Source organism: Watersipora subatra, chromosome 3, assembly GCF_963576615.1.
Source record: "Watersipora subatra chromosome 3, tzWatSuba1.1, whole genome shotgun sequence".
Lineage (NCBI taxonomy): Eukaryota > Metazoa > Bryozoa > Gymnolaemata > Cheilostomatida > Watersiporidae > Watersipora > Watersipora subatra.
In genome coordinates, this window is record NC_088710.1 from 20,873,619 (window position 1) to 20,884,433 (window position 10,815).

General features: G+C 37.8%; 1 protein-coding gene across 3 annotated transcripts in view; it reads right to left on the reverse strand.

The window, feature by feature from the left end:
• LOC137389769 (cyclin-dependent kinase 14-like) overlaps positions 1 to 10,754 on the reverse strand; it is a 49,617-nt gene extending 38,863 nt beyond the window's left edge. The window contains exons 1-4 of one of the 3 annotated variants that reach the window (XM_068075861.1): positions 10,575 to 10,754; positions 9,625 to 9,725; positions 6,113 to 6,236; positions 536 to 772 (exon numbers count right to left, since the gene is read on the reverse strand). In XM_068075861.1, the coding sequence (XP_067931962.1) occupies positions 536 to 772; positions 6,113 to 6,197 (322 nt within the window). In that variant the 5' untranslated portion in view covers positions 6,198 to 6,236; positions 9,625 to 9,725; positions 10,575 to 10,754. The remainder of the gene's footprint in view (positions 1 to 535; positions 773 to 6,112; positions 6,237 to 9,624; positions 9,726 to 10,574) is intronic. The other 2 variants (XM_068075862.1, XM_068075860.1) reach the window with 2 other exon arrangements.
• Between the last annotated feature and the right edge of the window lie 61 nt (positions 10,755 to 10,815).

Sequence of the window (10,815 nt, forward strand, 5' to 3'; positions counted from 1 at the left end):
GAATTTATCATTTTTTTAATAACACTCACTCAAGCAATAACTCGTCCAATGCTTTTCAACAAGACGCTTTATTTGTGCTACATGTAGTTGCAAAAATATTTACGATATGATGAATTTAGTGTTTCGCGTTATTCTTAAAAAATGAAAAAAAATCCGCTTCGTCAATAACCGAATTAGCAAATGAGATGCGAAGGACTCAAAGATTTTATGCGAAAAAGGTGAGATCAAAAGCATGCACCATCTACGTCAGCACTAGATACCGGTTATGAGATCAACTAGCCAACAGATACCAACCCCTGTAGCCTAGTTTCCTACTACACCCAAGCAGAGCAATTAATCGCAAAAGTTTATTTGATGCAACAGGCTACATTTATACCTGATAATAATGCCACAATTGAAATTTATGGCCAATTGTTCTATATATCTCTTATAGCCAGCATTCCATGGCTTATCAACTTCCAATTACGAAGACAAACAGAAGCGGCCGGGATCGGCAGCATTGACTAATGACTTGGCATATGCTTTATTTACTTACTGAGCTTGTTCAAACTCCGTGAGATTCTCCTCTTTAATTTGGCAAATCTACTACCTAAGTGATGACTAGAAGATTTGTCGACAGCCTCTGGCTTGTTGTGGGGGTATGCTGCCGACAGCGCACCAGCTGAGCTAGCCGGCTGGCTGATGCTGTGAGAGAGATGGATACGTTTGCTAGCGAGGTTGTGTTCACTTCGCGCTGTCGTCATAGATGTCGTTGTGTCCATTTCCTCTTCTTCTTTAAAGAGAATATGCATAGTTACCTCGGCTGATCCCTGACTAACCATTTTACACTATAAACTAAATGCATATGAATTCAGAATTTTTCTTAACAATAGATATGAACTTTATCACTGGCCGAAGCAGATCAAAGCAAACTGGATCATGAGACACAAAAATAAGGATCAGTCCAGTAAACTGTACCTATTGGAAGAAAAAGCTATATTTGCATGAAGTTGCTCTATAATGGGGATTAGCAAGATGATGGTGCCTAGTGTAAGGTGTAGTGGTTCTTTTGGGGAAGTAGGAATGTAATGGATGGTCAGGCAGATTGGAGATGTGATCGAGTACTTAAAACAGCGCATATCTAATGACACAGTTAGCTCATCAGTATCAAGGGAATTCAGACGCTGACCGTTGACAGCGATCAGACGAGTAGCCTAGTCAATGTAATTGTACGTAACCTAAAATTCAGGTCAAAAGAGACAATTCCTTGTTTTATTTTTCTTAAGTCAGAAGGTGTTGTTGCCTTCTAAAAGTTGGATAAAACCGATAATCCAAACAGTATGGACATATGAAAAAGTTTTCTAAATGTTCATATACTGGAGTACTACTACTAATAGCTGAATGCGGCATGATCTTCTGAATTTTTACTGTCCCTGGACTTTTGACTAAATAAACCTCAAAAAGTGACACTTTTTCTATTATGTTGTGCTTTTTCAAACCCAACAAAAGTAGTCATTCAGGTTCAGCGTACATTCAACCTGAATCTCACTAGGGCATTCTTAGAGGTCAATGACCTTTGAGACTGGTTCCACTAATAGTCCTACTAAAACTGGTTTCAAGGAGGTGAGCAACACACAGTTTGTATTAAAGCAGGTTTACGTAGGTGATCGAAAGTCAAGTCCTTAAGTCAAGGTCAAATCGCAATGTATTGACATGATTAGCTGGTTGATATCAGCGTTATGTTAACTTGACAAATGACAATGGAACAGCCAATGATAAAAACAAATTCAAGCTACGCGTATCCGTATGTATGCGTATGCGATGTTCCCAAAAAATTAAATTCAAGAGAAGTAGACATTTGAACGTAATAATGAAAGTGATGTTTGTATAACTTTTTATTGGTATTAACCCTTTGGCTGGGGAAAAGACCAAAATGTCGTTTACCGGTCACGTGGAGAAACGACGTTTATGTCCCTTTCGGTAGACGTTTATGAAGCTGTCGCCTAGTAATGTTAAACAAATGATATGAACACTAGTAAGTTTTAAATATCAGCAACAAGATATCGGTCGATGATTTACAATATGAAACGATTATCTGAGAGGCGTTGCTTTGTGCTAAAAGCTAAACAAACCGCGCCTCCTTGGAAAAGAATAAAAGTTGGAAAAAAACCAGTCAACATCGGCTCGACTTTCGAAATGGAAAATTAAAAGATTATTTGATCTTGCGATCGTTAGTGATTTTTTGTCTGATCAGAATAAAAAAATTCAAGTGATGTAAACTTTTTGGACTTAATATACTTGGAGTATACAGAGAAAACGATCGTTATGGTGGCTCGCACGGCTACGTTATAGCGTTTGACTCTACCGAAAAAAAATGCTTCCAAGCATTTCATACAGGGACAATTGCACATGGTTGTATTTTTTTAGTAGTAGATATATAAATGAATGTTTCTGTACAAAAATTTTTGTTCATAGAAATAAATTTAAGATTTGAGCTATGCTTGTTCATAAAATATCGATTTTATTGAATTTTCGAAAATAAATTACACGAGTTTCGGTTGTTTTTGGGGGCTTATACCTGGTCAAAGGGGTAATAATCATTGACAAAATGGTGTTTTTCGTTACAAGCCAAAAAAATACAAAGACGAAAATCAGGAATTATTAAGTGAGTTAAACAGATGTGTTTTAAAAGTTGGTAATCTATTAGTATCGCAGAGGAGTTGGGATAGTGGATTGTAGGTTGTAGTAATAAAATTGTTGAGTGTAGTTGCTAGAAACACAATAGCGGCCTGTGATTGGGCAATTCAAACATGCATTATCAGTAGCTACAACTCACAATTTAGTGCTTACAGATGAGATTTTGGTAGCAGATGAGATTGTGAAAGCTCTTATGAAATCAACTAGCCAACAGCCCTTCAGAGTTCAGCCTACGTAATGTTTAACTAAAATTCCTTTGCTAATCAACCAATGAAACATGCTATTAAACTGTATATCAAACACCTATGGCATGGTCATGCTGCTGGTGGAAATGGAAATGTTTACCTATGTAATAGGAATGACATGGGCTACTGGCTATGTAACCAGTTTCACATGCTAATTTACTCTAAGTAAAAGTCATTCAAATTCCATCCCACGTTTGAGCCATACTAACATAGTCAGTGTTTCTATCGTGCAGATGACATAAATGTGGAATTGTGCACACCTTGAGTTATTGTGCGACAAGCGTTTCAATAGACATTCGCATGTTGCAAAATAGCTCATGGCTTTGTTAAAAAAAGGTAGGGAATTCTACGCCGGAGGTCAAAACGGCACATTTGGTACTGCTCAAATCGAAATAGGAACGACTCAAGTGTAGAAAATGTTTAAAATGGAATAGTCCACGCAGCTATATATCGCATATCATTCATAAGTTTCACTTCCATCTTTCGCAAACATGAAACTTTCAATAAGAATTCGCCAATAACAAAACTCGCTTGACCTGTGACCTTGACCTGTGGGTGTTGACTGTTTCTATATTGAGGGTGATGCCAACTTTTGGATTAACCGTGTCATAGGAACATAGCGAGTGTCCTGAGTAAGTTTTTGCTCATAACTTGTGAGACCCAGAGAGTTTTACGTAAGGTGAGAATCGTATAGCTCAGAAAGTCAAATTTAGAATGAAATATTGCAGCTGAAAACATATTATAACGTCGGTAAACGCAGCGATATGCAGGCGCATGAGATTCTCTAAGAGAAGGCATAGTACAAATGAGCTGCCTCAAGAACAGAAGTAATACGCATCACAGCTTTTTAGTTTTCAAGGCTACGTTGTTGTTAACAATTACATGCCAGTTTTGTTCGTAATTACAATAATAATGTTACGAATCACATTCGTAATCCCAGATTTACCCATTTACCATATGTGTTGCATGCTACCAAAAGATTAAAAATAGTGCTGCCACGTTTTCGCAACCAAAAACATGCTGCGGCATATCGACCAGCCACGCTTAGCACAATAAGATTAGCTCAACTACACAGCTTTCTTAAACTTTAATAGTAGCTCGTGACACTAAGATTGTTTGTCGTAATTAGTGACATGACCAGTGATCTCCTAGGTATTGTAGCTCTTGTAGTGTTCTTCTCACTGACGTAGGCCTACATGCGATATTGTTTATCGTTTAGTACTCAGGCTATGGTGTGTGTTGTACACGCAACACGCATACACGTCTGTGGAATAGCAACACATACACTGAGATTCACATATTTGTGGGGCACGCTGTGCTTTTACCGCAGCTTGTATTGAGATAATATGAAAGAGAATCATAATTTGAGGTACAGAAAATAAGGAGTAAATACGATTTCTGAGGGCATTTTTGGGCCCTCAGGAGGATAATAACAACTGAATATAAAACAGCCAAAAATATGCTTACGACTTATTTACATAGAGGATGGCTTATTTACTCAGTGGATGGCCTATTTACTGATAGGATGACCTATTTAGACACAGAATTTTCTAACAAAAGTTGTTCAGTTTAACTAGTCTGTATTAAGTTCCTGGATAGAGAGAGATATTACTGTAGTGACTGTCTGAGAGAGACTTCTTGAAAGTGCAAACTATGGCCTCATATTGGCACCTCTCCAACTAAATATTTTGAGCCAAGCTATAAAATTATTGGAAAATACAATTATCTGCATGACCAGGTTTGTTTACCATCAAATAAAGCATGATAGTCCAAAATGTTTGTTCAAATAACAAGTACATGTTAGTTTAGTCACATGGAATGATAAGTAGAGTGATGCAGTTGGTGAGCTAACTAGCGGATTCCTCGCCCTGTTCCTATTTTAGAATATTCTCCAAGGTTCAAGCCACTAATACTCTAGTAATCCCACATTTTTCGCAGTTTATCTGGACCAGCGGCTTCGTGAAAAATAAAAATCAGCAAAATAGATAATAATAAACTCGTATCGAATAAAGCCACTTTTTCATTGATTTTAAGCATTTTCTTCTTTTTCTTAAGTTCATCGGACGATTTTGAGAGTCGAGGGCTTGTAAGAGGTACGACGAAGGTACGACGAAGGTACGACGAAGGTACGACGAAGGTACGACGAAGGTACGACGAAGGTACGACGAAGGTACGACGAAGGTACGACGAAGGTACGACGAAGGTACGACGAAGGTACGACGAAGGTACGACGAAGGTACGACGAAGGTACGACGAAGGTACGACGAAGGTACGACGAAGGTACGACGAAGGTACGACGAAGGTACGACGAAGGTACGACGAAGGTACGACGAAGGTACGACGAAGGTACGACGAAGGTACGACGAAGGTACGACGAAGGTACGACGAAGGTACGACGAAGGTATGATGAAGGGTGTCACAAGCACTTTTCACTTTTACACTTTACAAAATGTAAAAAAAAGACATGAAACCATGAAATCACAATCATGCTCACGGAAGGATATCACTAGTTCGTTCAGAGTATTAACGAGATTCATGCATTTTATATATTTTATTATTTTCATTATTAGTTCTTTTCTGTAATATTTAATTTCCTTCTGAATATTTTTTACCCCATAAAGTACTGAAACCGCGAAAGCGTAACCACGACGTAATGAGGGATTACTCTATAGTTTCAGTGAACGGTGTGAAGGACATAAAGCTATTCTTATCGTAAATGTTATAAGTGACAGTCGACACCACTAGCCTATTTTCCATCGTAATGACATATCGCTGATAGTAGTTTACTTCGATTGTGATTACAAATGAAAACAGTACTGGAAAAAACTGCTTTAGTAACCAGAGTGGCGCACTGCTTTTTTCTCACAACTCACTCATAGTTTCCGATTTCTGTCTTTTCATGTTTTTGGCATGTAACGAAAAACATCGTTACAACATGACTAATGTTAATAAAGCGTTATAATACATGCATATATGATTACGAGCGGCGTTCCAGCTCTGGAGTGTCAAGGCGCTTACCTAAAGTTTTTCTCATATGGTATGATAGGTGTCCCGTGCCAATTTTCTGTGCTAAAGACATTGGCATATTTGATAAACTCAGCATTGTCTTTCCCTCCAACAGGCCCTTTCCGTCATGGAGGATATGCATTGCATCATAAAAAGGAAATGAGAGGAAATAAGACGTTACCTACCTGGTGTTGTGACCATCAACTCCACATGACTAGCAGATCTGTTTGGTAAGTGACTCATCTGTGGGTATCTTTCAACTATCGCCATTTTCTCCAGACCTCCAGGCCTTCCACAAACGTCACAGATCTGTGACAAGCAAATTAAATTTCATCACAACCAATAATTGACGTACGTTTACCTCTAATCCATATAGATGGCCATTCTGGCTTGTCCAGAATCTCAAGACACTATTTATGCAAATTCTACTGAGATTATTCGATAAGGCAATGATGACTTTGAACTGGCAAAGCAACAGCTGGTTAAACGGTTTGATTTATTCCCGTTAGTTATCCACAGTGATTCTCCTTGTCACTTCACCAATCGTAAATCAACTGTGAAATGATTTAAGTGATGAGCCAACAACACATGGACTGCTTCCCACGTCATGCATGAACTTCCAGTTTGACCACATGAGCAACTAGCCACCGTCTGAAGAGATTCATACTTGCTGATGAATCTCAAAGATTTAATCTCAGTGCAGACGACGAGACCCAAATGATGGTTAGTGTTTGGTACCCTTGGTGTCTCTGTTACTTTAGGTACGGCAGGTAGTTGTTCAGTGCCACTGTTTAAGATTAACTTGCACTTTTAGTAGATTTTATCAAAAACTATCGGAATTTTCTATCATTTGCAATTGCTTTTGATGTTTGAGATGATCTGACTGCCAGGATGTTTGAAGATTAAAATTGACAAAACTCGATCACGATTAAAACGCTCTGAACCAAAATACATGTGAAATGACGTCCCTCGTAGCTATTGTTGCTTTAGCTGATATCAGCTATTGTATTCAAGTTGCAGCGTTACGAATCTCTATTCTGTCTATTCTAACGTTACGAATCTCTATTCTGTCTATTCTAACGTTACGGATCTCTATTCTGTCTATTCTAACGTTACGGATCTCTATTCTGTCTATTCTAACGTTACGAATCTCTATTCTGTCTATTCTAACGTTACGGATCTCTATTATTGTCTATTCTAACGTTACGGATCTCTATTCTGTCTATTCTAACGTTACAAATCTCTATTCTGTCTATTCTAACGTTACGGATCTCTATTCTGTCTATTCTAACGTTACGAATCTCTATTATTGTCTATTCTAACGTTACGGATCTCTATTATTGTCTATTCTAACGTTACGGATCTCTATTCTGTCTATTCTAACGTTACGAATCTCTATTCCGTAGGTATTTTTGCAACTAAAGAAATCATAGTCGCATTTTCGCTTGACCCGAGCGTTTTAACCATGATCAATTTTTGTCAATTTTAATCTTGACAGTCATATTACGTCAAACGACATAAACAATCGCAAATGATAGAAAAATACTAATACTTTTCGATAAAATCTAATAAAATATTGTGAAAATCCATCTTTAAACCAATCGGAATCGGAACAAACGACGTGGCAAAATTGTCAAAATCTTCTTTTCAGCTCAACTCACAGCTTGGTCACTTAGTTATCTCCTCAGTTATTGCTGCCAGGCCACACGGTACGAGAAACTTCAGATTGGCACAACTAATAAAGTCATAAACACAGTCATGTGACATTGTGCTCTCTGTTCCATCAAGCTACTAACCTTTTCTGTGTAAACACCAAGTTTTATTACAAGGAGTAGGCGTGATTGGCCAAGCATGATGTTTGTTTTTATAGCAGATCATGCAGGATACACATTTGATATAAGCTTTTCTGAGCAACACCCACTGTATTCGTTGACAATATATGAATTAGTAAAAAATATAATCGTTAAAACAGGTAGAGTGAATGTCTCTTAAGCAACAGAACTTAGATGCGCCATCTGTAAGAATGATTAAGCCTACATGTAGAATGATTACATGTTATTGCAGCTACGTTTTTGCGAGCCAAATAAGAACTAGTCTTAGGAAAGCCCCTCCTTTGTTTGGGTGATGATATGCAAAAAAAACTTGACAAATGCATTCTGGGATCTTGATAAAATGCCTTTGCTTTAGATGGGATGCTACGCGATTGGGTAATTTATGAAAAAAAAATCATTAGATACCACTAAAAACTTGATGATTTACAAAAAATTGTGTTTTGAGTCATTCAAGTTGAAGTAAATATTATTATCATTACAGATTATTAGTAGTTCCAATACCAAATTATAATCCAATCATAGAACATTGAATAAGATGGCTGGCTGGAGTCAGTGAATTCCTACTCTGACAGACCGTGACAGTAAAGATGATGGAACAAAACTAATAATTATAAAATAATAATAATAGTAATTACGATGACAATAACAATCATTTGCCTACAAATATATATTAAAACTGTTATTGATTGTCTTACAGTTGATATGAATACCCATAGAATAACACACTGCTACAACAAACAAACAACCACAATTACAGCATTGAAAGACCAATGTATGCGGACATGTCAAGTCTGTATGAACTGGTCTTGCTCATGGAAGTGTCTGATCGAATGCTTATAAATGACGAAGAGTGGCTAGGTAGATGGGGACGACGACCCTAGTAGTTAGTTTACTAGCCATCAACTGTTTGACTCTCCCTGCCTCAGTAACCCATAAGCATTTTCTTCCTGTTCTACATCAAAGGTCATCCAAGCTGATGCTTGGCACATATTTTTGATATCACCGGCACTAGGTAAAGCTGTGGGAGTTTTTTTTGAGGGTGTTACAATGCTTCATTCATTATTTCTGTTACTGATGTGTGCATTTTTTGCATTTGCAAAAATCACCAGAAATGATATGCCCATCATTGCGAGAATACTCTTTGTGAGTCATGGATGTATAAATTGCCAGCCGAAAATAGCCAAGAGCGAGCAACCTCATAGATTCATGTAAAGCAAGGAAGGAAAATATTAAAAACAACAATTTTATAATAGTTGTTATAAAAATAACATTTACAGATAGTATTTGCTATGCTATGTGAATAGTTTTATTACAAATTGTATGGACAGCTCCTGTCATGTGGGGTGCCCCATGTGAGATTTTGCTAATTTTGTGGATCGCATGAGTTTTGGTATTTGGGCACACCTTGTAACAACGGTAATATATTGAAGCCTGGTTGACATTGGAAACCTTGCGACTCCATACCATAGTGCACATTGACAAGTGGAGCGAAAATGTTTAACCTAGTCGAACTTTTCTGTTTGTATCATGTCATATTCGAAGGTGATTAGGTGAAGGTTGAATAATACAAACCAGACTTAGGCATAAGTATGTTGAACCTAGGGAGCCATTGAAAACTGGGTGGTGGGTTGCAGTCTGAGAGGTCTACAGAAGACCTCACAGACTGTATACTGGATTAACTCAAAACAGTTAGTAGCCATTACTATCGATAAAAAGCAGTTAATATGCCATTGATAGACATGTATACATGTCAATATAATGGATAAGTCAGGGCAAATGCTAACAGTACTCTATGCTCTGAAAGTGCAGTTAACCTATTCCACCACCAGTTATAAATAACTGGTGGTGGAATAGGTTAACTGTACCTTATCTTTTTCCGATTTGGTATTCTTCTTTGGAGTCGCTACAGGTCTGTTTTGTGCTTTGGTAGTATTCAGGTGACTGGAATGGATTAATTACCAACGACCTGAAGAGTACCATAGCACTAAAACCAGCTGTAGTGACAACAGAGAGAAACACCAAGGAAAAAAAGATACGTGCAATACAGCATGTAGTTATTTGTCAATATGTCCGATTGCCACAGTGCTAGAACCAGTGGTTAATACAAAATAAACTCAACTACGATGGTTCAAGAGCTTTACTAGTGATGCTTTCATTTGAATTGTGCAGCATTCACCCGTGGCATAGTTCAGCTATGACTCACAAGATTAATTTGGAAGACCTTTATGATAGAAATGGAATTACACTGCATGATTAGCTAGGGCATGCATGAGATAATAGAAACTCTAATCCTTTCACTCACTGACATCTCATGGTCTTCCACTTACAGGCACTCAAAACTAAAGGAAAGACGATATGTTGGATCAATGCAAAATACCAACCTACTCTTCAACGAACCAAACCCTTTGACAGAGTAAATAGTAATTTACAATTTTTCAATGGTGAGTTGATTGATGCCTGATTATCTACCAAGAATACCAAACTGTGGACAAAAACCTTGTGACAAATTGACTGCGACGAAGAAATGAGAACATTACATCATGAGAAAATCCAAAAGCCCAAAACACCGTCACTAGGGTGCCAGTATATATTTACAGGATTTGCAAGAGCTAGCTAGGCACACTTCAGTAGTATATGTTTAAAACGCTATTGATGGAAAGAGTGAATTTTGGTTGAAAGAGATAACACTAATCAACCGCTTAGACCATCTTAGAACTACCCCTGGCTAGAGGCAACTTCTTTTCATTCAATTGTTAAAATAAAACATTGTTATTTGCAATTTGATTTCTGTAAATGACACTTCTGAGCACCTTACCTTATCTGGTTTCCTATCGCATGGACAATCACTGCATAGGTTGTGGGTCTAGATAAGTAGACAAATATAGCTTAGTACTCAAGCGAGTGCAGTTTGCTTTCAATCCTATTGAACAATCCAGGCCAATCCAGAGCGGCAGTGATTCCATTAGCGATACCCTCGGCTTACATCTATCCGACTGTCCAGTCGTGTATACCCTGTAATGACTAGCGAGGTTACAATGTAAGCGCGTAAAACGTCA